At 44.3% G+C, this 27,971-nt stretch overlaps 1 protein-coding gene across 1 annotated transcript; it reads left to right on the top strand.

Annotated features, from left to right (window-relative positions):
* Positions 1-5,031: 5,031 nt before the first annotated feature.
* Positions 5,032-25,533, top strand: RRM2B (ribonucleotide reductase regulatory TP53 inducible subunit M2B). The gene is made up of 9 exons (XM_021529440.4): positions 5,032-5,094; positions 9,512-9,664; positions 11,088-11,204; positions 12,129-12,262; positions 13,822-13,916; positions 15,875-16,008; positions 21,475-21,579; positions 22,671-22,784; positions 23,257-25,533. Exons 1-9 carry the CDS (start codon positions 5,056-5,058, stop codon positions 23,407-23,409), a joined length of 1,044 nt encoding a protein of 347 aa, XP_021385115.2. The 5' UTR covers positions 5,032-5,055; the 3' UTR covers positions 23,410-25,533.
* Positions 25,534-27,971: the final 2,438 nt, after the last annotated feature.

Raw genomic sequence — 27,971 nt, 5'->3', positions numbered from 1 at the left:
TACTGAAGAAACAATAGTTTTTATTTATTAAGCCATTTATACTTTTTAGCTAACAGCATACACTAAAGATAGTTGGTTATTAAAAATCTGAATTTTGTAGCTAAAAAATTGACATGCAGAAGACATTTAGCCCACATTTTACAGTTAGCAGAGAATCCTGAAAGAAATGGGCCAGGCAACCCCTCCTTTTAACAGAATTGGTTTGAAGGAAAAGTAGCTTGTTCTGAAAAATCTCAAGGCAATTAGATTAGAATAAAATTCTTGAACTTCATTGTAGTGAGTTCTACTCTATATTCACTTTTGAAGTGCTTGGTTACTTTTGGGGAGGGCAGTCTTTGACCATGATGTAGGACTTCTTTTTCCTAAGGCTTGAGAGATTTTTGAGTTAGAAATTGGTCGATGAAGAAAGGAGCTACTTTTTCAGTATCAAAATAAATTTATGAAAGCCTAGCAGACTGAAGTACTGAAGGATTAGAGCTTTTGTGGTGGTGATGTTATTTCTTGCTTCTCCAACCCCATTAGTCCATGTTAATGATTTTTTTCTTCCTTTTGTTGGGAAGAGCTGAAGTAATGTTCCATCCAAATCCCAGTAGAACTCACCTTAGCCAGAGCTCTTCTGGGTTTTCCTTTCTGTCAGCTAGTTTTAGGATGACCAAAAGTTACCTACATCTGATTTTCTAAAAAGCCTCTGTTTTCTTCATTTATTTAGTTGCTAAAGGTATGGAGTACAGTTGATATCACAAATCCTGATCACCAGTTGCCAAACTGATGCTGAAAATCCTGTTTTCTAAATAAGGTGGATTGTTTTAGGCTTGTGTAGTTAAACTGCAGGTAAACAGATGTAGAATTATTTTTGCAGGTACTAATACTTCCTCTAAATCAATCATCCTGGAAAAGGATAGTTTCAATGTATGAGGATTGGCGCTAGATTTCCTGTTGCGACCTCCAGTGTATCTTAAGTTGAAAACTGTATTAGATTTTACTGTGATAAAAATGAAAAGCAGTACAGCTTCACAAATCTAGGTAGAGGCATTTTAGCATAGAGAAAATTTATGCTGTTCTCATATACTAAGGAGGATAAGTTACAAAGGTACTAAGCAACATCTACCTTATGCCTGGCTATCAAACTGCTGTGATTATTTCCACTACCAAAACTGCCTCTAACTGAAATGTGCAAAGTTAGTAGAAAGCAACAAAAGAAACTGTTTAGAATAGGCATCAAAGCTCCAGTCTGTAAAATAAAGCTCCCTCACAAAGCTTTGTGAGGTTTGATGTACTAAGAAGTATCCAAGGCCCTTGGATGAAAGGCCATATATACATGTAAAGTACTGTATATATATATGTATTGTGTGTATATGTATATAAGTGTATGTGTATGTATAACATATAAATATATGTTATATGTATATATATTTCTGTATATAGATTAAGCATTTTTTAAGTCCTGTAATGTATAGCTAGACAAAAGTTATGCAGATAGCACAGTAGCTCACAATATATACACACACAAGGCATTCTGATAAGCAGAGAGGCAATTTAGAATGATATATGCTGTCGTCATTGACTTGAAATATGTATGTAGCTTTATAAATAGCTTTTTTTCCTCTGTATGGTATATTTAAACTATATCAAGATTTTAATAAGAAAAATGTTTATTAAAATCATACACCTCCTCTCCCTTTGACTTAAGCCCTTCTGTTAGTTCACTTAAATTGTGGTAGAGAAACTAGTTAAATTCTGTTTACACCTTTTTAATAGTCTAAATCCTTAGCTTTTCACCATTGCTGAAAGAGGAGATAAAGGTAGCTACTAATAAAATGTTAAAGACCAACTACTAGAGCAGGTCCTAATCTGAATCTAGGGAAAACTGATACTTAAGTGCTAATTTCTGTGACTAATTCTTGGCTTTGGTTTCTTTTACTTAGCTAGCTGTATCCAACATAAGGTAAATCACTTGTTCCAGCTTTGATAATTTTCCAGGAATGAAAAATTGTCAAGTGGTCTTTCCCACCTGTGTGGTTTTGAAGTGATTTTTCTGTCCTGCAATTTAGCAATTTGGTCCCTATATAACAAGCAGTGATAAAGCTGGAAACCGGCAATCTTGTGAATCCAAACCAATACCCTTGCACAGCAGCATTCAGGGAGGCAGAAGAAAGGAATTTTTCCTCAACTCTTAAACAGTGTTTATCCTTGTATGCAATTGTGCAAACTGTACAGACCTGCTGTTTTTCAAAAGTTTACTTCCATGCATCTGAAGAGAAGCATGTAGTGAACAGGGCTGCACGTCTCCATGGTAGTTGGTGTGCAGGTGGGAGAAGTTCCACAGCCACCACCAACTGCCTCCTCTGTGGTTGCTTCTCAGAGAGAGCCTGAATTCAGCACAGCTCCTGGTGACCCTTAATACCACATGGAAGATTGTTCACTAAGTTTGTGTTAACCTCCTCCTTTCTATGCCAGCTGCTGTGCCTTGACATCCTCTTTAGGGGGACCCATAGCTTGTGTCTCTTTGTGCTTCTGTAAATGCCATTCTGAGCTGCTTCTGTGTCTGTGCTCTTTGCTTCACCGACACGTGGATTTTTCTGCCTTCCTCTCTGTAAGGCAAACTGTGGATACCTTGTTTAGTACCTCTGATTCCCTTCCTCTTTCAAGCTTTATAGGATTTGACCTTTTTTCTGAACTCTTTGGTTTGCCTATTTAGTAACAGGTCTGCTAAAACCAAATAGAAAGTTCTGCATGTCCAGATTAGCTGGATTTCAGCACGTGTAGCATTATATTCTGCGGTATATCCACACATTAAAGTGCATAGGTGAATGGGTCATGTGAAAACTTCCGTGACTACCTGGAACTCAAAGTGCTGAAGTTTCCACATGATCTCCGTGGGAAGGACATGAGGAGGCTTCACAACGAGTGTGGCTTCCACCCATCACACTGCAGTTATTGCCCATCAGGACTTCTGGCATTATCTGTGCTAGTTGGAAATTGCTTTTGTGACTTTCATTTGCAGCTATTTCAGATTTGCTGAACTGAGAAGAGTGGAGGAAATCCACTAATTTTTAATGGATTTTTAATGAATTTTTTGTGGAGTTGTCTTAGAGGATAACTCCATGTCTTGCTTGAAACATGATCCTGTGAGAGTCTATTTTCCTCCTTTGTCAATGGCTTAATAGAAAGGTATTTTTTTTTTTAATATTATCACCACAAACTACTATTATAGTAATAGACTATTTAGTATAACAAGAGGCAGTTGATTGCTCCCAGGTGTTTCAGGACTTTTCCATAATGGTGAAACTCTTCAGTATCCCTTTGTCCAGTGGCAGTGGCAGCTGACCAAATGAGTGTGATTGAATACTGTACTCATGTTGGAAAATAGATTATTGCCACAACCTATGGTAAGGTTTCTCTGCACGGAGGCTTCAAGGAGACTTAAAGAAATTTTAGGCTTTAGACATACTGAAATAATTCACAAACTGATTTTCTGAGAGGGAACAGTGCTAAGCTGAAAAGCAGATTTCACTTTAGTTTATAAATGAAAATTCTTCAATTTACCTGAAATGACATTTTCATATACAAAATTAGACTCATAACCCATTGCAAAAGGCAGCTGAGTATTCCCCCAAAAAGTAATGCCTTTTGGGGGAGGGAAGAAAGAGGTAGGACAGTGAAAACATTTGCCATAGCAGGACAGCTGCTGCAGCTGTCAGGAACTAAAGGAGGAGTACAGCTTCCGTCACCTAAATAGGATATTGTAGGTACAGCTGAGTAATAAATTTGTGCATAATGCTGTATTTCATTTGTATGTGCTTGTCTGTACTTTAGTGTTGTATACATGATTTAATTTTCATAAAACAAAGTCAACAGAAGTTGGCAGATTTTTGTGGAGGTGTAAGAACAGCCACATGCTGTTTGGTTAATCCTTTCCAGTATTTTTCTTTTTCTGTGCATCATTAGGCACCATGTAAGTAGACATAAGGGCAGGTGTTTAAGAAGTTACCTCCAAATACTTGAACAATTTTCTATTACTAATTATATTAATTTATGGTAGATCTTCATCCCTGGCAGGACAGGGCATTTCTTTATTTAGGGAACTCTGAAACAGTGGCTAGGACAATCAGAGTTTGGGGCTAAGACAACTGGTAGACCAGTCAGTGTCATTTAATATGGGTAGTCTGCTGCTTGTCGGCTTTTGTTCCACAGATTTGTGCATCTCTCCCTTTAAACCACGAGCAAATTCTGTATTACAAACAGCAATAGAATCTGTCTGTAAATGGGTCAGTTGGGGTTGCTCTACATCAGTCAGTGTTGCTCTAATTGCTCTGGACAAAAAACTGGAATCCTTGCTAGTCCATGTACTTGAAATGAGTGGAGCTGTTGTTGGGTGTAAAGATTAAGCAGCTTGTCTAAGTATCTCTGGGAAATAAAATTTCAAGGATGTCTCAGAAATAACAGTACTCAGGTAACAGCAGATATTGTTAATGTGAATACACGTTTTTTCATTTACTTTTTCTGCGTTCCTGCTGTGCTTTTAAGTCACTTGCTGCTCAGGCATGTGTTTCTGTTCCTCAGAAAACTCCATGTAAGAAAACCAGAGCTGTTCTTGTGCTTAGTCACAGATCTCGCCACGGAATTTTCTTATCCCCTGCCCTGGCTAGGCTTGGGCGTCTCTCACAAGGCATTAAACCAGGAAAAGATGCGGTCCAGAGGAGCCCAGCTGGCCTGACTCCACCTTCCCGTGCTTGGGAATGGAGAGGGGAAGTCTCTGTCGCTGTGGCAGCCAGGTGCCTTTAAAAAAAATACCCAAAGTTCTTAACGGCGCACGAATTCTTAAAGCAGCAGCGAAAGTTACCTTTCTGGAAGGGGAACACCCGAATCCTTTGAAGCTCTCTCTGCTGGCAAGGGAGAAGAACAAGCGTCCAGCAGCGCTGTCGCTGACGGGCCCGGCGGCGCCTGCACGCTGTGTTTGTTGTGCAATTGCGGCGCCCTCGGGGGCGGAGCGGCCTCGCCACGGCTCTTCCCCCTTCCTGCGCCGCCGCTGCCCGCGGCCGGGTCCCGCCGGCCATGGGCGAGCGCCGGGGCGAGGCGGCGGGCCCGGAGCGGGTAAGGCCGGGCGGGGAGCGGGGCCGGGCCGGGCCGGGCCGGGCGGGGGCTCCGAGAACGGCGGCGGCGGCGCGGGGAACCCCGGGCGCCGGGGAGACCCCGGGCGCCGGGGAGACCCCGGGCGCCGGGGAGACCCCGGGCGCCGGGGAGACGCCGGGCGCCGGAGCGCTGCTCCGGACGGCCCTGCAGGGGACACGGAGCCGTCCCCCCGCGCCCTTGTCCCGCCGGGCTCGGCAGGGCCGCTCGGGCCGCGGGGAGCGCTGGCAGCACCGGCGGAGATGCGGGCCGGGGCCGGGCGCTGCCGCCCGGGGGTTCTGCGGCTGCCGGGACCGCGAAGGCAAAGCTCGTCCTCTGGCCCGAGCTGCTGTGGCGGCAGCTGTGGGTGTTGGTGTTGTTCCCGGCCTCCCAGGCCCTATGGACCGGGAAGGTCTGCCCCGGGAGGCGTCTGAGCTACGTTCTGGTGTCGCCCCAGTGTAACCTTGCTAAACCAGTCTGAGGTGTGCGAGGAGAAAGCATCACCATGACAGGGAAACGAACGTGTTCTTCCTGAACCCTTGTGTCTCATCAGTTCTCAAGTACCCAAAACCAGGTGTGCCATGTTAAATACAAGTGTAAGAAACGCCTTACTGTGTCCCCTGGAACAGTGACGTGCATATTCCCCTGGAATAGTGAAGTGCGTGGTAGTCCTGGATCCCCTCCAGCACGTGGAACCAGCAGGTGTTGTGCTCCTCAGACGCTGTGCAGTGCAAGCCATCTATCTCAGGAGTGGTGGTGCTCTTCCCAGTCTCACTGCTGGCATGACCTGTGCTGCCCAGGGCTGGCCTGAATGCTTTGGAAGCTCGTGGGATGCAAATGCAGCTTCTTACTAGGGTGTGTGAGGGTTCAGGGTCGCATACCATTGAGTGTATGTTCCGCATCACACTGCTGGCTCTGCCAGCACCTTTAGCTTTGTACCTGCCTACAGCTGATGTAGGGCATGTAACTGCAATGCTTGCACATGTAGCCCAGCAGCTGTAGCTGTGGGGTGATGGGTGTGTATATGTGTTAGTTATTTCCTAGTTTGTTTCCTTGTTTGTTAATTATTTCCTAGTTTGTTGAATTTGAAGTTAATGGAAGGTGTTTCAGTACCCCTAAACAGTTTTTGTTGTCCATTTGCTTTATTGTCATCACCAGAAGAGCTTGTCTCTCACAGTTGCAGAATAACTGGAATATGATGTACTGGAGTGTGTCCAGCAAAGGGCTGATGATTAAGATGTTATACAAAGAGAGGCCATGAGTGCTGGGACTGTTCACTCTGGAGGAGACTCCAGGGGATTTTGTGAGTAGGTGAAAATATTTAGTGGAGGGAATAAAGGAGACAGAGCCAGGCTCTTCTCAGTGGTGCCCCATGGTGAGACTAGGGGCATTTGTAACACACTGAAGTATGAGGTTACATTACATTTATGTATGAGAAAAAAATTGTTTTTTCTGAAAGTGCTCAGTTGCTGGCACAGGTTGTTCACAGAGGCTGTGTAGTCTCCATCTTTGGAGGTAGTGAAACCTCATCTGGTTGACCCTGCTGGTGCAAGGGTTGGCCCATGCCCACCAGCTTCACCTCTTTTATGTGTTTGGATCGTGTTGTCTCAACAGAACTAAGCATGTACATATTATAAACTGGGTGCCCTTTGTCATTATGGTGAATGACTGTTTTATGCACTATCATAGCATTAAGAAAAAGATCTGGGGTGCAGATTGAAGGTAATGTTGACCTGTACCTTCTCCTGTCTCTCACACTCCTGCCAGTGTCCCTGGATCCAGGAAGGCCAGTCAGGGAATGCATTGTGCTCCTTCAGCACAAGGTGGTGACTGTTCAGAAGCCTCAGCAGTGATCAGAATGTGCCACACACCTTGAAACTGAGAGAAGATGGGATTGTCTTGTAGCCACTGCCTGCCTGCCAATTTAGAGCCTGTGAAAGGCTCCTTTCACAGAGCCTGCCTGTAAAACTCCTCTGAACCCCTGAAGGTGATAAGGGAGGTGGGATATAGGTTGAGCAGGAGGTTCCAGTATGGCGTAGCCTCTGTGACTGACCTTTCCTTTTTTAAAATTAAAAAACCCCAAACAACCAAAACCACCTATTTAACAAGATACTAGTACCATTTTTAAAACTGCAGTCCAGCCAGCCTCACCTGAATCCTTGGAAAGATGATGGGATGGCTCATCCTGCAGTCCATTTACACATGTGAAGACAAGACAGTTATTAAGGAGTAGCCACCATGGATTCACCAAAGGGGACTTGTGCTTAACCAATCTGATTACCTTCTGTGATGGGACAATTGGCTGAATAGACAAGGGAGAGCATGGATTTTGTCTGCGTGGGCATTAGCCAGGCTTTTGCCAATGTCTCCCATGGTACCCTCATAGTCAAGCTCAGAAAGTGTGAGCTGGATGAGTGGATGGTGTGGTGGATTGAGCACTGGTCTAGTTTCAGGGCTGTCACTGGTTGTGTCCCCCAGGGTTCAATGCTGGGCTCAGTATTCTTTAACTTATCCATCAGTGACTCGGATGAAAGGGGCAAAAGCCTCCTCAGCAAGTTCAGTGGTGGCACAAAGCTGGGAGGAGCAGCCGATACCCCAGAGGGCCAGGCAGTCTTTCAGAAGGACCTGGGCAGGCTGGAGAGATGGGGAGAGGAATAGTCTGAAATTCAGCAAAGACAGATACAGGTCTGGGGAGGAATAACCCTGGGACCAATACAGGATGGGGGTGACCTGTTTGGAAAGCAGCTCTGTGGAGAAGGATCTGGGGGTCCTGCAGGACAACAAGCTGCCCATGAGCCAGCAGTGGCTGGGATAACAGGGAAGACTTTTGCAGTGTTTCCATTTGCAAGGATGTCAGCTGGTACAAAACCAGATGGAGTTGGCTGGATGCTGGGCCCTGAGCAGGTGTGTGCTAAGACAAGATGCTGAACCTGCCAACCCCAAATTCTCCCAATTCCAGTGAGTTACTGTAATCATCTATGTCCTGGGAAGTAAAAAAGGTCTTCAACTCTCATGGCCATTATCAGAGATTCTGCAAGATTATGAAATCTATATCATGTAATTGGATAATATTTTAAAATAGAATAAAAGGGTAGAATTGTAATTGTAACATGTTTCAGTGATGTATTCACTGGGGGTATCTGGGGTATCTATGCCAGCTATGCAGTGTGCACATATGTTTGGGTTTTGTTTGTTTTTAAAAATCTGAATAGCATTATTTATTTGAGAATATTTTCCAAATTGAAGTAAAGGAATGCTTTTTATTATGTGAGTAGTTAAAATCAGACTGGGTAGGGAAAGGACTTACAGATACCTCTGGAAGGTAGAAATAATAGTGTTCAAAACCTTCAGCTCCCCCTCTCTGCTGTATTATATGGGACACCTTGTATGCTGCCTGTGGCGTACGCTGCCACTCTACAGCAGTGTCAGTGGGATCTTGGAACCAACCCAGAAAGGCATCCTGCTTGCTGAACTTCTGATCAGTGTGACTCCCCAGCCCTTCTGCAGAGGTTGCAGCATGCTGTCCTGACAGCTCTTCACAGCAGTTGTTTCTAGTAGTGTTTGGTGACATGTCTGCAGGGATGCAGGGATTGATCCTGGGAGCAGATGTCCCCAGCCAGAGGTGTGGTGAAGGCCCTGGTCAGGTGCCCTCTCTGCTACTTTTCTCTGGCCTGTTTCCTAAATATCAGCTGTCCCCAGCTCCCCAGCTCAGCTGGGCTAGAACTCTCTGAGGAGGAGCTGTGCACAGATGTCCTCTGGAAGCCCACACAGAAAGGTCAGTGTGGAGATGGGTGACTCCAGGCAGAGGATTTCCTGCTGCCAGCTGCTGAGAAGAGCCAAGTTAGTTCGTATCAAGGGAGAGCCTCCAGGGCAGCCTCCAGACCCATGCTGCTGTGTGGGCTGCCCTCACAGATTGCATACACAAACCTCCATTGAGACTCGCTGTGGCACAGGGCTGTCCTCTGTCAATTAGGATTAGTTACCGTGGTCTCATGGCTTTTTTAAGGCAGTCCATCAGGTCCTAATGGCTGGAGGTGCCTGGGCAGTGAGCGTGGTGGAGCTGTGCTGGTGGCAGCTGTGCTTGTGTCTCCCTGCGTGTGGGACCGCAGTGGGTGATGTCTCCAGGGCAGACTTCCCCCCAGTGCTGCAGAAGGCTTTGTCTGTGGCACACAGGCATTTCCTGGCGCCAGCAGGGCTGGGAGGGGGCTGTGGGCTGGTGAGAGCTGTGCTGGGTAGAGCCGGGCGAGTGGGCAGCGCTGATGGAGGGCGAGGGCACACGTACCCCAGGGGACCAGGTGAGTGTCTCTGTGACACGGCTCAACTTCAGACCACACTTTCGGGATAGTGTGAGGAGGAGGAGTAAATAGTGGTAACTTTAACCAGAGCTGTGCTTTATTTTCAGAGCTCATCAAGTGCTGCTGAAAATGGCTCCGACCTTGATGAAGAGCCTCTACTCAGAAAAAATCACCGCCGGTTCGTCATCTTCCCAATCCAGTATCCAGACATATGGAAGATGTATAAGCAGGCTCAGGCCTCCTTTTGGACAGCAGAAGAGGTGAGCCCTGGGCCAGTAGGTTGGCAAAAGGCAGTCAGACCACTGAGGTCCTGGCACATCTTTCCTAGCTCTGCTGCTGGCTTCTGTGTTGCAAAGGTTGGAGTTAATTTCATCAAACATCAGGTGCCAGTACCAAAGTAGAACTCCCTTCATTGACAGTGGAAAGCAAGCTGCTTCCACAGGGTGATTCAGCAGACTGGTGTAGGTGCTTAATTTAGGATGAGGTGGAATTGTGTCCTGGAGTGCTTCTCTGGTTATGGAGAAATCCTAAGTCAGATTGCTCTAATTCATGGTCAGATAGCTCCTACCGTGCTGTGGTCTCTGAACCTGCAGAACCTGCAACTGACTCCTGATGTAAGGAGTAAGATGCTGTGGGAAATTTCATGCTGTTCCTTAATATTAGGTACCTAAATTTCCAGACAGATAGTGTTAGTTTTGCTGAAAATGTGTTTAGCTGACTCCTGATTGTCCTGGTGAGGTGCTTGCCCCATGTTGCAGTGCAAGCTCCAAGTTTTTCCCCGCGGTTGCTGGTTAGCTAGACCTGAGCTTGTCTGTGGGCAGTGGTCTGCAACTGCAGAGGAGTAAGTTGAAAGCACTGGCAGGCTCTAAACAGACCAGAAAGCATCATGGGATGATGAGGAACTGATGTTTGTGGAGGTGGTATTTCATTACTTGGCTGGGCAGCTTGCTGCTCTGTTGCAGCAGATCTTCATTTAAACCATTAAAGAAAAAGCATTCCAACTCCTGCCTTACCAGCATTTCCCTTTTACTATGTTGCTGGTTCCTTCTTACACTGTCCTAACATCTGTAGGTCTTCTGCATTTTTCAGATCTAACTCTGCGTTAGTGCTGTTTTGGTTCAGAAAACCTACAAACAAACAAAAAAGTACCATGTGAAGGAAGCTGTGGTTTTCTCTCATGGCTGGGGTTTGGTCTGATAGACAAGAGCAGTTGCACAGCATTTGCTTCATACCATTCTTTGACAACATGAAGGCTGAACACCTGTCAAAGGCAGAAGTCCCCTTAGTCCATCTTTTGGCATGCTTGGTATAGCTTTCCTGGGGTATCAGCATTTATTTCAAGTGTCTCAGAATGAGGTCTGGTTATTGGTGTGTGTTCATACTTGTGACAGAAAGATACTAAGGCTTTTCAAAATCACTTTTATTTATTCGATAAACACCAATTTTTATTCCAAATTACAAAAGTGTAAACTGTGAAACAAGTACATGATGTTATTGTTGCAGAGAGAAACAACAGTTCTGCAGTGTTTCTGTTGTCTTTTACAGTCACAAGCAATTAAATTCCCTGCATGTAAAGATTTGAAAGCAAATGCCAAAACTCTGCTTCAGTCACTTGACTGGGCTGCTTGTTTTTACAGAATGACAAATGCAAAAGGACAATGTTTTCCTTTTTCTTTTCATTAGGTTGATTTGTCAAAGGACCTTCCTCACTGGAACAAGCTGAAAGCAGATGAAAAATACTTTATCTCTCACGTTCTGGCATTTTTTGCAGCCAGTGATGGAATTGTAAATGAAAACCTGGTGAGAAAGACTTACAGAGTGCTTGAATACTTAGTCATGTTATTATCTTATTAACTTTCCATTTCGGCTTTTTCACATTAATTCATAGGTTTTTTAAATGTGTACTTTTTTTCTTTCCATCTCACCTTTTTCAAGTGGAACAAACAGCTTGTTCATCTGGGAACAGTGTTTGGGTTAAATTGGGTCAGCTGTGGTCATCAGGGCTCCAAATCACATCACTCTGGAACACTGTTTTTACATTCAGCCCCTGCTTGGCTGTGGGATGTGCATTTCTGAATGAATTAATGTAACCCCATATTTTTCTGTACTCATGTTAATTGAAAAGTAAGGAATACAGACCATGGCTGTACCATGTATTCCTCATTTTAGTAAAATCTGTTTTGTTCTCACTGAGCAGCATCCTAGAATCTCTTAGGGCTGCAGGTGGGTGCTGCTAAAAAGATGAGGAATTCTTCTTGCTGATATCTGTTCTGGGCTGGAGAATATCTCATCACAGGTTAGCAGTGGTATTTGTCTGCAAACGCCCAGTTTAAATCTCGAATATTTGAATGTTTATAACATGCAGTGTATATGTGCATGTATTGCATTAACATGCCTTATGTCATGCTGTTTATATTTTTAATGATGAACACAAAGTCTGAGGCTTTGTTCAGTACTAAGTATTTAATACTGCATTATTTTGCTGTTCTTTTCCTGTGTATGTGCCCTCATGCTTCAGCTCTTAGATGTATTTACTTCTGGCTAGCCTGCTTTATTTTCCTCTGCACCACAACTATCTTATTGACATATCTGTGAACAAAGTAGGGCAGAACTGCTCCCATCCTGTGTCTGTAGCAGAGATCTGATATCTCTCCTGTTGAGCTCAGAGTAGTGTCATGCAGGATTGTTTTCTTGTACTAACTGCATGCTTTCTGGTTTTGGCAGGTGGCACGTTTTAGTCAGGAGGTGCAGATCCCAGAAGCTCGCTGTTTCTATGGCTTTCAGATTCTCATTGAGAATGTTCACTCAGAGATGTACAGCTTGCTCATAGACACCTACATCAAAGATCCCAAGAAAAGGTAAACCTCTGGATGTGTTACAAACCTGTGGGAAATCTGTCGCTGAAGCCAGTGCCAGATTGTAGGGCAGCATGGCAGCTGTCTCCTGTTCTCATACTGTCTTTCTGGGGGAAGCTTTCAAGGCCTGCATGTCTGACCCCCAAAATGGAGAGGAGTATTACTGACCAAGGCTTATTGTGGGAGTATCAGAAGGTTAGTTAATATCTGTATAAATCTTTTATTGCTGGAAGCATGGAGTGTGTGAAATGTTAAAGGTTAGATGAGCTCCTTGAGGTTATCGTGCTCCTGCAGTACTTGTTCTTACATCAGCAAAGGATCAGCCTGAGGAAATTGAGTGCTCATGATTAAAGTGGTTTCTAATATGCAACAATCAATGTATTGCATCCTTTCAGCCTTTTTGTTGTCAGTGCTTTTTAATACAATTTGAACTGCTTATTTTTGAATTATTGAGTTCACCTTTTTTGTCTGAAGAACTTCCTAGTCCAAACAGAATACATTTGAAAAGCAGCACTTTCCCACAGAGACTCCACCATGGTGATGGTCAGGCAGAGCTTGCTTTCCCATCGTCATGTGTTGATGATGGTGGGAGGACTGAAAGGTTTCCTTTCAGGTTTTCAGCATAGGAACAGAGTCTGTGCATGTGGAACTTGTTCAGTTTCTTTTGTGGAGTTGGGCAAGATGAGGTTTTGCTCTGTGGATAGGCTGAAGTAGCTGGCTTCAATTGAGAAAGAGACTGTGATCTGGTGTGTGAGCACTCCTGGGATGGGATGAGTTTGTTCATAGCCTTCCTTTCCTGAGCCCTTGGAGATGCTGCTTTCTGCACATTTGCCTCCCTCTGCTCTTTTTATCGCAGATCACATTGTGGTTTAATCTGGCAGGCAGCTAACACTACACGGCAATTCACTCACTGCCTGCCCGGGCCCAGTGGGGTGGGAGAGAATCAGGGAGACAAGTAGAACTGGTGTTTTGAGGTAAAGGCAGCTGGATAGGACAGGAAAATAATAATAATAATAATAATAATAATAATAATAATAAATAGTACTAAACAAGTGATGCCCAATGCAGTTGCTCACTGCCTGCTGGCTGATACCCAGCCAGTTCCCAAAAGCCCCGGCCAGCTTTTCCCTAGTTTGTATTCTGAGCATGACATTGTATGGAATATCCATTTGGCAATTTGGGATCTGCTGTCCTGACTGTGTCCCCTCACAGCTTCCTGTTCCCCCCAGCCTGCTCACTGGTGGAGTAGGGTTAGAAGCTGAAGAGTCCTGGACTTTGTGTAAACGCTGCTTAGCCACAATGAAAACATCAGTATGTTATCAACATAATTCTCATTCTAAATATAAAACACAGAACTGTACAAGCAACTAGGAAGAAAATAAACTCTCTCCCAGACAAAAATAGGACAGATCATCACCTCTTTGGGCTGGGAATGTTCTCTTACTTGGGTTAGTTGAGGGCCTTGCATAATGGGATCCTCTGTCTGGTGGAGCTGGAAGGGACAACCAGCATACATTTACCTAAATCACTATTTTGATGTTTTGTCTCATTTTCTTCTATAGGGATTTCTTATTTAATGCTATTGAAACAATGCCTTGTGTTAAGAAGAAAGCAGACTGGGCTCTGAAGTGGATTGAAGACAGAGAATCCACTTTTGGTGTGTAGCTTTTTATAAACTTGTTTCTATTGTGTATCACAAACTGACTGTCTGTGAGTAAGCTGCACCCCTGGAACATGAAATGAAATTCTCCACAGATGTAGTGGGTCTCTGGTTTAGTGAGCATATATGTTTTTATCTTCAGGTAGAGAAATAAAGAAATGGCAGTGCTCCCTTAAATCATGTTATGAAAAATGCTCTGTCTTTTGTTTTTTGTTGGTTTTTTTGTCTTTATACTGAATAACCCTGGTTTCCTCAATTTTTGCTTGTAGACCTTACATTCTAGTTTTCTTCTAGTTGGTTCTTATTTTTCACTCAGTGTTCAGAACTGGACAGGCGAAGTTCTTGCAAGTCCAGGTATTTTCTGTGTTCATGTTCCTATAGAGGAATCCTTGGTGTTTTTTTGTAACTGAGGCATGACTGAGCCTGGACAAAAAAGATTCAAGAACCATCTATTTCTGGTGTTTCTGGTTTGCTGTTTGGACTGGGTTTCTAATTTTTGTATCTCATTTCAGAGCTGGTACAGTGGCTCAGCTTCCATCAGCATGGTGTAGGGCATCTTTAGAAATGTTCTGCATTCTTACAGTGTTGACTTGGAAGGGTTTTCTGTAGCTGAAATGCATAATGAGTGCACTCTGGTGAATTTTTTTAAAGTAAACATCCTCTATATTTTGAGAAAGTGCAAGAGATAGAGAGATTCAGCCTGGTGAACAAAATAAATCTGAACATCATTCTTTAGCAGCATCTGTTCACAGCTCTTATTTGAGAGGGGTTCTATTTTGTAGCTGTACATTGCTCTGTCCTGGAGCTCCCACTGCCTCCCCAGTCTGGCTTTGCTTGCTGTGTGTGAAATCCCTTCATCTCCCTTTGTTTGGCTCCCAGCAGTGTAGGGTGTGCCAGGAATCAGAAAGTTCCCTTACTCAAAAAGCAGTGTGCCCCCTGCTCCCTGCCCCCAAACTTAATGCATTTTATCCAAATAAGTAATCAGTCTTCTGCTTCATTAAACCTATATTTTTAAGCAGCCTTTCTCCATTCCTCTATAGCAGTAACCTACAAGATTTTTAGTGTTGCCAGAAATATTCTTTCTTTAATAACTACTCTGATACTTGTAAGTTGGTATTGCTCTCTGTGCTTTTTCCTAATCTGAATTTCTTCAGATGAGCCAGCAGTGGACATTTGTATCTCATAGAGGAAGTGGGACATCTGACTACTTTGGGTTATTTTTTAAACAAAATTCTATGCAGTTCTTATTGGGAAAAGGCACCAGAACTTAGTACCAAAGTGCTTCATGTCAGAATGTACACAATAAGCCTGTGAAGTTGTTTAAGTAGTGTACATGTAGTGGTGTGGCTTCACTAAACAGTTAGATGGTCTTGTAGTCTGAAGAAATACGTTCATGTAGAGAACAGGGAGAACTGGGATCAATAATGCCTTGCTTTCCTATGATTAAACATGGAATAACACAAGTAGTTATTTGTGTCTTGACTTATATTCTGTAGACTTTCATTCTTTTAAGAATATGTGCTCTTTTAAGAATATATGGTTTTATGTAGATTCCCAAGAAGAAGAAATTGTGGTGTAGGGTTTTTTGTTTAAGTTAGAAGAGATTGGCACTTTTCTCAGTTTTGCTGTCAGGTACACAGCTGCTTTCCTGGCTTTCAGGAGAAAGAGATAATGGAGTACTAATGTCTCGGTCACTTTGGACAACTACCTTCTTTTGCTTCGGACCTGTGGCGGTTTCAGTGGGTGCCCTGGTTCTTCAGCTCTGCTGGGGTTGCCTCTGGCTGAGTGCTGTGGGGTGTGTAGACCCATCTGCTGACAGATGTGGTCAAAGATAGCATTTGGTGCTGCAAAGGGGATTGCTTTTCTCCAGCATCACTGTCTGATGCAAATGGTGCCTCTTGCTGATGAGCAATAGAGCAATTTGTGTCTAATGAAAAATGTGTTATGTTAAACAGGTGAGAGAGTGGTTGCATTTGCTGCAGTGGAAGGCATCTTCTTTTCGGGTTCCTTTGCTGCTATATTTTGGCTGAAGAAGAGGGGTCTGATGCCTGGATTGACTTTCTCCAATGAACTTATTAGCAGAGATGAGGTAATGTTGTATATCCTACATACTGTTTGGGAAGAAAAGTGAGTTTCCAGGGCATGGGTACAATTATATTTATGAAGAACCCATAGTCTTATCAGAGGAAGGGGAAAGAAGCAGACTTTTACCAAAAATTACAGAATCATAGAATCATTTAAATTGGAAAAGACCTTTAAGATCACCGAATCAGACTGTTAACCTGCCATTGCCAAGTCCACCCCTAAACCATGCCCCTAAGTGCCACATTCACATCTTTTAAATACCTTCAGGGATGGTGGCTCAACCACTTCCCTTGACCACAATTTCCATGAAGTTTTTTGTAATATCAAATCTAATCCCCTGTTTGAGGCTATTTCCTTGCAACTTGAGGCTATTTCCTCTTGTCCTGTTGCTTGGGAGAAGAGGGCAACCCACACCTCACTACAACCTTATCTCAGGCAGTTGAAGAGAGCTCAGGTCTCCGTGAGCCTCCTTTTCTCCAGCATGAACACTCCTATCTCCCTCAGCTAATCCTCCTAAGACTGGTGCTCCAGACCCTTCACTAGCTTTGGTGCCCTTCCCTGGACTTGCTACAGCAATGTCCTTTTAGTAGTGAGGGGCCCAAAACTGAACACAGGATTCAAGAGCTATGACCTCACCAGTGCCGAGTACAATCGCTGCCCTGGTCCTTTTGCCACGCTATTCCTGACACAAGCCAGGACACTGTTGGCCTTCTTGGTCACCTGGGCACACACTGGCTCATGTTCAGCTGCTCTCAGTCAGCACCCTTGGGTCCTTTTCCACTGGGCTGCTTTCCAGCCACTCTGCCCAAGCCTATAGCACTGCATGGGGTTGTTGTGGCACAAGTGCAGGACCTGGTATTTGGCCTTGTGGAACCTCATACCATTGCCTTCAGTCCACTGATCCAGCCTGTCCAGATCCCTCTGCCTTCCCAGCCTCCAGCAGATCAACATTCCTACCAAACTTGGTATCTTTTGCAAACTGACTGAGAGTGCACTCAATGCACTTTACCACTGATAAAGCTATGAAACAGGACTGGCCACTCAGGCCAGTAACATACACATATATATATATATGTGTGTGTGTGTTATATACATATATATATATAACATGCATATATAGCTAACATAACATAACTGATCCCTGGGGAACCCTGCCTGTGGCCAGCCACCAACTGCATTTAATTCTTACCATGTTTTTTGGCCTGGCCATCCAGCCAGTTTTATATCCAGCAAACAGCACTGATGAACTTAAAGTATGGGTGCTGCTGGGTCCCTCAGCAGCAGTACCCTTTTTTAAAGGGAGTAAACATAAATACTGGTGTCCCACTTGTGATTTAACCCCAGCCAGCAATCAAACCCCATGCAACCACTCTCTCACTCCTCCACCAGTAGTATCAGGGAGAGAATTGGAAAGGTAGAAGCTGGGAAACTCATGGGTTGATACGCAGACAGTTTAATAGGGAAACCAAAAGTCACACACCTGAGCAAATCAAACCAAGGAATTAATTCACTGTTTTCCACGGGCAGGCAGGTGTTCAGCCATCTCCAGGAGAGCAGGGCCCATCATATGCAATAGTAATTTGGGAAAGCAAATGGCATTACTCCAAACACTCCCCCCTTCTTCCTTCTTCCTTCTTCCCCTCACTGAATGTCACATGGTCTGAATGTTCTGTTTCCCCATACTGAATGTCACATGGTTTGGAATGTCCCTTTGGTCAGTTTGAGTTACCCATCTCGGCTCAGGACAGGTTTTGTGTCTCCTCCCAATGTCCCATGCACCCCCAACTTCCTCACCTGGGTGGCAGTGTGAGAAGCAGAAAAGACCCTGGCTCTGTGTAAAGCCCTGCTCAGCAATAGCAAAAACATCTCTATATTGCCAACCCTGTGTTCAGCACAAATCCGAAACACAGACCCATACCATACTTGAAAAACACCAACCCTACCCCAAAACAGCACACCAGCCAAAACCAGCACACCAATGTATATAGTATTAGCAAAAATGGATTTTTTAGATTGAAGGGGATGCTTGTTTTCCTCTGCTGTGAAAGGAGGCAAAGGCCCAGCTGCTCAAGGAGTGGGGTGGAATTGCATGGTCCCCAGCTGTAGCAGGGGGCTGGCTGGAGCAAGGACCTGGATAGTGTGTGACTCTGAGACTTGCTGTGCTTCAGCTACTTCAGGCAGGTTCAGGTGGCCTCCAAGTACCACTCCCCACCTCCAAAGCTTCATACAGCCACCTGCATCCATCACTGAGGCAGTTGTGGCAGGTTGCTGCGGAAGCAGCAGATACCACTCCTCTCCATGGTCTTGTGTTGCTGCACAGCAGTAGAATCTCCTGGGAGGGGCAACTACAGATCTGCCTTTGAGGAGAGTGAATCTTAGCTTTAGATGAGAGGTGTCTGCACACCAGATACGACAGACCATGTGTTTACAAGGGCCCCTTCTTTTCACTGCTTCCTTCCTTCCTTTTTCCTTGCTCCCTGCAAGTTGGCAGCTGTTGTTTATGGCTGGGGACTGTGCACTGCACTACTTACGTTGCTGTCAGCACTGAAAAAGTAGAAAGACCAGTTTTGTATGCAGTATAAACATACTAGTGGTTGTAACTTAGCAGAGCTGGTCTTAATGTGTAAAGAGCTTTTTTATAATGGAGGTGATTTTCATATGTTAGATAAATTGCTTTGAAATGAGAACATGATATGTCTTTAAAAGACACTTTTGAATAAAGTCGTATGATTAGCAAGGAAAAACAAGTCGTTCTTCAGCCTTCAACTTCCTTGTATCTTCTGTGAGTCATCATGAACCGATCCATTTGAGTGAGGCAGGATTTGTTTGTTACAAGGATCACTTGCAGGTGAGTGCATGTAACTGTACTTTTCTGCAGTCAAGCACCAAAAGACTGAATTTTTTTGAGCTCTGCTGGCATAATTCCAACTGCAGTGCTGTTGTGAAGGTTAAAGCTTGGTGCACAGAGCACCTGCGTTGAAACCTAGTGGCAGTAAAAAGAATCCACAATGGAAAACTACAAACTGGTTTTTTGATGCACCTGGACAGATAAATTATCAACTCTCAATGTGTTTTTTGAGCTGCTGGCTCTGTTCCCAGGCTGTTCTTGAGCTGGTGCATCTCTGATACTTAAAGGTGCAAAACTGGTGGGAGCACCAGTCAGCAGAGCACACCAGTTAATGGAGAAGCCAGGCATGTCCTGCATCCTGCTGGTGATATTGCCCTGGATAAGGCCATGGGAAGCCTTGCAGCAGGCAGCTAATGTGGTCACTAGAGGTGGGGATATTTCCCAAATTACATTACTTCAGGGCTATTTCATGACCTTAATCACAAGGATTTTATAGCCTTTCCAAAAAAGTTTTCACAGAATTGTTAGGGTTGGAAGGGTCCTCTGGAAATCATCCTGTCCAATTGCCTTGCCAAGCAGGGTCACCTGAAGCAGGTGACACAGGAGCATGTCCAGGTGGGTTTGGAATGTCTCCTGAGAGGGAGACTCTGCAGTCACCCTGGGCAGCCTGTTCCAGTGCTCTGTCACACTCAACATGAAGTTCTTCCTTATATTGAGGTGAAACATCTTGTGTTTTTTTTTACAGTTTACAGCCATTGCTCCTCATCCAGTGGTTTACATTGCTCCTCATCCTGGTTTACAGCCATTGCTTCTCATCCAGTGGTTGTTGGACACCACTTAAAAGAATCTGTCATCATTCTCTTGGCACCTACCTGTCCTGGCTTCAGCCAAAGAGAGGGTTATTTTTTTGCAGTAGTTGTGAAGGGTTAGAGACTGGAGCTGTGTGGCTAAGACCCTAATGTTACTGGGTATCATCTCAGGTCATTGACAGGGGTGGAGAAAAGGAACTCCCTCTCCTGCTTTTAAGAAGGGTGTTCCTTCCAGTGGGAAAAAAATGTAATTGGGAAGAGCAGGTGGGTATTTGTCATGGGTTTTTCATGTAAATAGCTTCATCTTACACATTTTGTTGTTAATAATGCTGTTACTATTCTTTTCATTATCTTCTTGTTTCCAGTAAATGATTCTAATCCATCCTGTGATTTTCACCTTTTGTGCCTCCATTCACAGACCAGGAAGGGGCAAGGGAAGCCAGGGGTGTCTTGGTTAGGGCAGGGAGCAAGCAAGTGGTTTGGGAGAGTCTTGGTGGGGCACTGAACTGGGGAGTACCATTCCTAAGCCATGACACCACCTTTGAGATAATTTTGTGCATTAATGAGATCTCCTCTCAGTGTTCTCTTCTTCAGACTAAACAGGCCCAGCTCCTGCACTCTCTTCTCATAAAAAAGATGCTCCAGACCCCTCATGATTTCTGTGACTTCTGCTGGACCCTCTTCAGTAGCTCCTTGTCTCTTCCATATTGAGGATCCCAGAACTGGACACAGCTGTCCAGCTGTGACCTCACCAGGGATGGGCAGAGGGAGAAGATCACCTCCCTTGACCTGCTGGCCACACTCTTCCCAATGCACCCTGAAATCCGCTTGGCCCTTCTGATCACAAGAGCACTGCTGGCTCAATGAACTTGTTGCCCACTGAGACTCCCAGGTCTTTTGCAGCAGAACACCTCTCTAGTAGGTCAGCCCCCAGGTTTTGTTTGACCCTTGTTAATGGTAATATTAGATTGTCTTGTACCCCGTAGTCTGCCAAATTCTTTCTGATTGGTTTTCACTCTGGATGTGCCCTCTTGGTATTTATTGGCTGTAATCACTACCTTGCAGTTGAGAGGAGAGATGGTAGCACACTTTAGGCTGGCAGTGGTAGGTACAGCTGAAGCAAGATCATCATGCTGTACCCAGGCAAGTTAAAGAAAAACTGAGGTGCCTCTTGGAGCAGCTGTCTGGAGTTGCTTGTCTCCTTACCTTGGTGGGAGACTTTTCTGGAAATCCTGGAAAGGAGCACAGTTTACTAGGCTCTGTGTAGGATAGCTGAGGGAAATGAGAAGAGGAGTTTAGTTGGGGAAGAGATGATTTGTTAATGTTGGATTTCATGACTTTAATCTGAATCTGCCTTTCTAAAAATGCTGTTGGGAGCAGCAAGGGAAGAAATGCTAGTGAAAGAATTTAAATCAAGTATCTCAAAGTAAAGAGCAAGTAAACAGCCTGTTTTAACTCGCAAGTAGTTTTGCAGTTTTGCAGGTCTTGATGTAGAAGTCTTTCAGCAGAATCATCCCTGACAGGAGGAAGAGACCAGCAAGGCTCTGTGTAGGATCACTCACAGTAGAGCAGCCCTCAGAAAAATTTTACCTGAGAAACATAATATGCTGAACATCATTTTGGCACAGGTAGCATGTGATTGAGATGTTACTGGGTTGTAAACTACAAGTCCACACTACGTGTGATAACATTAAGACTTTCATAAAAGCAGGAGGCTGGGAAACTTCAGCACAAATGAGACTGCCTGAAAATAAAAGCAAACTATGGGGAAGAGGGGAAAACTGACTGTTTTTTCACTGTTCTCTTATTTCAGGGTCTGCACTGTGATTTTGCTTGTCTAATGTTCCATTATTTAGTGAACAGACCGTCAGAAGAGCGAGTCTGTGAGATCATCGTTAATGCTGTAGAAATTGAGCAGGTAATCCTGGTTGTGGCAACATTGTGGACAGCATGGGCTCAGTCTGAGATGTGAAAATAAACAAATTAACTTCTGACTTTTGGGATTCCATGTTTGATACTTGGCTCAGGCTTGATTCCTGATGCATTATACCATTCTTTCCCTCTTCATTAATGGTGACAATAAGAGTCAGAGACATTCTGATTCAATTATCAAACAACTGGGGCAAGCTGAAGCTGGCAGCTGGTTTTCTCCTTAATGACAGAAAGGAAGAAAAGCTGTCATATTTGATATTGAATATAATAGTTACAGTTGGAAGGGACCTACAATAATCATCTAGTCCAACTGTAGCTGTCTCTTAGAGAGGAGTTTGTTTACATCTGTCCTTTCAGGTACTTTGTCTCTCCTTATGGTATTCACACCTCTGCCTACTCCTGAGGAAAAGCAGAGTCTGCTCTGGCCACAAATATCATGCTGTCTTCTGGCTTTTTCTGTGGTTGATGTCAGGTTCTTTCATGTGAAGTGCTGCCCTTCTGCAGGCACAGGTTTCTGCATGGCTGAGTGTTTGGTCATGTTGTTTTAGTTTGGCTTTCATTCCTGTTGTTACCTAACTATTATGATGATTACGAATGCTCCTGCTTTGTCTCACAGCACTGACAGGGATGCATTGGTGCCTGAATATACACAACTGGGTTCAGCACTCATATATATTACTGCCCTCTGATCTGTCATTCTGTAGTGGCTGGAAGCCAGGAAAACTGGTGATTTCTTGCTCTATCCCTGCTCCCACTACTATGGTCCATAGATTTATTGAAGTTGGAGCTTAAGCTTACACAGAAGTGTATTCTGGGGGATTGGAAAAAGGCAGTGGAGGGGCAGTGATAAAAATCTTGCGCCTTTTCCAGAGTAACAGGCTAAAAATAAAGGAAGATACAGACAGTTACTGAAAACAGAAGATATTTGTTGAATTTAGTGATGTGAGTTATTTATTCAGACAACTTCCTGGGGAGTGTGAAACATCACAAAGTATGTTACTGTGAAACACAGGTGTCTTGTCTCCTTTTTTTCTTCTTAAATTTTATTCTAAATGTCATCTGTATTTTAACTTCTAGGAGTTTCTAACTGAGGCATTACCTGTAGGTCTGATTGGAATGAATTGCACCTTGATGAAACAATACATTGAATTTGTGGCAGACCGGTTACTAATGGAGCTTGGGTTCTCAAAGGTAAGAGATGCAGTTGCCTCAGATGCTGGCCTGCCAGTGCAGCCCAGGAGCACTGCCAGCACAAAGCACTCCCTTGTCATGCTGGGAAGCAGGTCATATTTAGCACGTGGACTTCCTGTGAGTGACAGCTGAAACCACAGCAGTCATACCTATGCTTCACTGTAAAAGAGCAAGAACAATTCAGGCCTTTGTTTCCCTTCAGCTGCTCAGCAGGTTTGTAATGGGAAACGTAAGCTGTGCTCAGGTGCTGCAGTGCTTGAAGAATAACAAGCACCTTGCACAAGTGAACTTCACCACAGGCTGATCTCCTGGGAGTGGCAGTACTGAATGTGCTTAGATAGGGGTCCATAGATCCTGCAGGATATTGCAGGCAGAGGTGGTCTAGTTTGAAAGAGTTTGACAGTTTTGCTTGCTGTGGGGTTTTAAAGCATTATTTCCCTGTCAGAATCACCAGTGTGTTTTCCTTCCCCAGGTCTTTAATGTAGAAAATCCTTTTGATTTCATGGAGAATATTTCTCTGGAAGGAAAAACAAATTTCTTTGAGAAGCGGGTTTCGGAATATCAACGTTTTGCTGTTATGGCAGAAACAATGGACAATGTCTTCACTCTGGATGCAGATTTTTGACAAATTGGCAAATGAATGGTGACTGTTTCCCTCGCCTCATCTCTCTTTATGCTGTGAAGTTGACTTAATTTCCTCTTGTGAAATCAGAAGTGTACTGGGATATTTTTCCTCAGTTTTCATGTTGTTTGTCAGAGGAGTAAATATATTTGTCTCTGTGTCATTTGAAAAAAAAGGGGGATCATTTGTAAAAACTTTATATGGCTTTGTAAAATCATGGCCTTTTTAAGATTCCCTTGATGTCAATGCTGTCTTTAAAAATGACATGGAATGGATGCTACTACTTTTTTAAGACTTTGGTCGTGTTTTAAGAAAGCAAACTGCATTTTTCCCTCATGTTATGGTATTTTAATCTGAAAACCAGCTGAGGTATCACTCCATGTAAAAATGTTGCTATAAATTATTTTCCTGTTTTCTGTTTTCATGTTTGTAGATTTGGTATAGAGTAAAAACTCTTCTGTTTCATCCTGTTGCAGATACAGTAATAATTGAATATGGGATGACCTTAATGAGGTCTGAACTATAGAATATTATTAAACCTGGGATTTACGTGTAATCTCCCCATTAACCTGGATTCTGTCTCAAAAAAAATTTACTCAGGAAAACTGATGAGTCTTGGTAGGCATTTAATTCAAATACATGTGATTAATACATGTGATTCTTGTCTTACAGCTGTTACTGAATAGGTCAGTGGGCTTTGAATGGTCCTGGAAAAGGCACATCTGTTAACAGTGGAGAAAAACCACATGCCTGGTTCTTAGGCTTGTGCTGCCTGTTTTTCTGTGCTTCACTGATCAAGTGCCTTATTAAGCAATCTGTAGTTGTATTTGTAATCATCTGACACTGAAACAGCCAGCTCTGGGTGTTGTCCATCTCCCCTTGTTGTGCTGGATGATTTGGTATTCTCTCTTCTTGGTTGCACTTGTGAATTGAATGGGTGAGTGTCATACCAAGGGATTATTCCTTGAGGTGCTACAAACAGACTACTTGGGCTGTAAGGAAGCACCCAGTAATGTATGAAGGTACATCAGGTTGTGTGTTTGATGTGAATCATTGGAACCATTGTCACAGAAGAGCTTCTGAAAGAAGGTATTAAACATTTCAAAACCAAACCAGAAGTAGTATGGAGTAGCAGCATCTTACAAAGGACTGTTGTTTGGTTTTTGATTGTGTGCCTGAAAACGGTTTGTAATTTTTTGATACCACATGGAGAGAATGGAGTGATTGAAGAGTGGCTAATGCGCTGTAGTGCTACTTGGGCTGGAAGGGATGCTATTCAGCTGTACCTGGCTTATCTGCAAATAAATAGGCTCTTCTTTTCCAAGATGAAGTGAATATTCAAGAGCTAGACAAAGGGTTCTGCTTTATTAAACCCAAGAATTTTTCATAATATTCAGCATTTGTGGAAGAGCTTTTGTAAGTCTTACTGTTGCAAGTATCTTGTGCTGCGCTTGATACACCTGGCATGAGCCAAACTGACAGCCCAGGGTTATCAGTGATGGGGTAGCACAAGTATTATTTCCCTGCCAGCCCAGATCAGCCATAGTCCTGGGTACCTGAGTTCCATGAAACAGGTCCATGCCTTGTTCCTAGTGAACAACTGTCCCTGCTGTAAAAATAAGCAGCAAAATTTACTCTGTTCTTTTAGTCTCTGTAAAAGATCAGGAGTATGTACTAAGCATGGATATGGAACAGTTATTTTTTTTCCTACTAGAAAATGCATCATTTGACAACTTACTTGGAAGAGGGCAGAGTGGAACGTTGAAAATACAGAGAAAAGCTGGAACTGATATCCCTCACTAACATCCTGGAACTGCAAGAGAACTGTGGACTCAGAGGGAAAACTCAGTGCCTTTTGAAAATACTGAGTTGATAGGGGAGAAAGAGAAAATACTGTAAATGGGTCTGTTGTTAGAGTAATAGAACCTATTATGTCACTGAAAGTACTAAAAAGCATTTATTTTGAGTCTTGTGAATATGATGGTAGTATAGAGAATATTCTAATATGAAACTGCAATGTGCTCAGGTTCTGTAAATGCGTATGAGATACCAAAGTCTGGTACAATGCCTCCCACTTCATTTGTGTGTAAAATATGTGTTGTTCAATAAAATTTTGAGTGTGGGGAAGCCCGTGCCTTCATTTACAAGTTACTTGCCTCTTTGTGAAATCCAAAGTGATAAAATTGGGATGTGACAGCATAAGTCAGTATTCACAGCTTTGGGATTGTGGGAGAAACTTATGAGTGCTCCATATATTGTCTTGCACTTTTTAGAGCTCTTGAATTGCTCTTTCTTGTTTCTGGAAATAGGTTTGGTTTTTTTGGTTTTTTGTAACAAGTGGGTTTGGTTTTGTTTTGTTTTTAATTGGGATTTTCTGGCACAAGGAGAAATCTTTTGGGTGTTTGTAAGGTTCAGTGAAGAAACACTCCAAAAATGTATTGTCAGTGGGTGGTACCTGATAGATCAAGAGCATCATGCCCTTGGGGCAGGCACCCTGACTGCCTGGGCACAGCATCATCAGGTTCAGGCCCTAAGATGGGGCCAGCCAGGCACCTGCCTGAAGCCAAACACTGGTCACCTGGGTCTGAGCTGGCACAGCTTCACACCTGCTTGTGTAGGCACTGTCAGGGCTGTCATTTCAAGTCTTGTCTCTGCAGCCTCTTTGTGCCTCCTCGAGACAGGCATGATGGGCAGAAGGTGCCTTCTTCCACCAGCAGCTGGGCAGAAACCCCATGGGCCTCTGAGGGCTCTGTGTGTCCCACACTGTGGCCATCATGCTTAAGAAAGCCTGATGGGTGTGAGTGTGGGGGGAGGAGGCGTGAAGCATCCCTTCAGTGTGCGTGGTCTGCGTGCTCTGAGTTGGAATAAGGCTGGTGTGTGACTTCGCTAGTGCCAGTGTGACAGGGAAGGTGCTCCTGGAGGTGTTTGTGTCGTGGTGAAGAACACGTCTGCAAGGGTCACATGAGTAGAAGCCTCTCTGAGGCCTGCAATAGGAGCTGAGGCTCAAGGGAAGAATCCCCCCCTTTTAAATTCCAAAGTGGCCTCTGTACTTCCCATTGTTCCCATTCAAGCAGACGTGTGCCTCCCGGCAAATCCCATGAGTTGGTTATCGGTAGCCACAGGCAGACATTGTGCTCCCAATGCTCTGCTCTGGCTGTGAAGCCACTGCCCAGTGCAGTAGGTCAGTGAGTGTTCCCAGCCCTTGCTGGGAAATAAAGCAGGTGAAGGCAGGGCAGTTAGCAACCTCTTTCTTAGTGTTTCTGGACTGGTGAGATTTTTGCAGCAGAAGAGGATGCTGTGAGTGTGGCAGCACCCTCAGAACTGCAGCCAGCCCTTGGCTGGCTGACACTGTGCTGATCCACTTCCACTACATTTCTTGTCCTTGTCCTTGAATGATGAAAGTTTTGAAAGAGCAAGCATGGCCTCCCTGCCGGTCACCCAGCCTGCCAGAGGAGCATCTTCCTTCTGGCTTTCCTAAGGGGATGATCTGGGCTGGTTTTTCCTCCTGGTGGAGCCCTTGAGTCAGCAAATATTAATGTTTCTGTCACTATTATCTAGCACTCCTTCTGGGAGTCGGTCATTTGCGATGCTGATGCGTTGATATTTCATGTAGCCGAGTTTGTGTTTGCCAGGAGGATGCTCCTGTGCCTGGGGCCCGCTGGCTGCACCGCATGCTGCAGGGATGCTCAGGTGCATGCACAGCCCCTGTTTGTGCCTATGGGTGTGCACGCCTGGCACTCGGCTGTGCATGCACACCACATGCACACACCAGCACAGCTGAGGGGAGATGCTGTTGAAGGGCAGCTTTTAGCAAACCCTCTCCCTGGAGCAGAAGGGCAAGGTGGGCACTGTAATATTGCTGTTAAGAGCTACTGTTCCTGGTTTGCTGGCGGCTGCTGCCTTGCCCTGCTTCCTGTGGCCTGAGCACAGATGGGCAGCGGTCCCATCCCATCGTACATAATCTGAACCAAGGCTGCCCTAAGCACAGAACTGTGCTCTGCTCACTTTAGCTAATGTTTTTTCAGCTTGAAACGCAGGTAAATCTCAGGAATGGCTGGTTTTGGCCAGTGTGGAGCACAAATTTCTGCTTTGAACAGTAACTTTGGCATTTGGCTGTTTGAGTGTACTCACGTGGGCAGGCTGGGGAATTCCCTGTTGAATTTTGACCATTTGAACAAAATAAAAGGATTTATGAATGACAGACGTGGTATTTTCATGACAGGCAGCAGTGCTGCCAATATCGCAGCTTCTTGTGGAGTGCTGCTGACTGGGGGCTCCTGCCCTGCAGATGCTTTTTTACAAATATGCTTGGAGGGCTTACCTGGGAAATGTTCTCCTTCTATTGCTTTGGCAGCACCATTCATCACTGCATTGGCTCTGGTGTGGCTGCTGATGGGCTCATGGGAACAAATCTGTATCATCAACAGCATCTCTAGGGAGCTTGTAGGAGTAGAGCTGTCACAGAGAACTGCCTGGCATAAAGGGTGAGGTGTTGACTCCTGCCATGGGGACAGGCCATCTTTGGGGCTTGTTCCAAGGCCTTACCTGTGCCTTTAGGAAATGCC

The sequence above is a fragment of the Lonchura striata genome, chromosome 2 (genome assembly GCF_050655825.1).
Source record: "Lonchura striata isolate lonStrDom1 chromosome 2, ASM5065582v1, whole genome shotgun sequence".
In the NCBI taxonomy this organism is placed as follows: Eukaryota; Metazoa; Chordata; class Aves; order Passeriformes; family Estrildidae; genus Lonchura; species Lonchura striata.
This window is presented reverse-complemented; position numbering and strand designations above follow the sequence as displayed.

What these genes read in the sequence shown, in the direction of transcription:
- RRM2B (XM_021529440.4), top strand. Translation starts at nt 5,056, where the DNA reads ATGGGCGAGCGCCGGGGCGAGGCGGCGGGCCCGGAGCGG. An exon ending in CCTTTTGGACAGCAGAAGAG is followed by an intron (nt 9,665 to 11,087) that starts GTGAGCCCTGGG and finishes TCTTTTCATTAG; the next exon opens with GTTGATTTGTCAAAGGACCT. An exon ending in ATCAAAGATCCCAAGAAAAG is followed by an intron (nt 12,263 to 13,821) that starts GTAAACCTCTGG and finishes TTTCTTCTATAG; the next exon opens with GGATTTCTTATTTAATGCTA.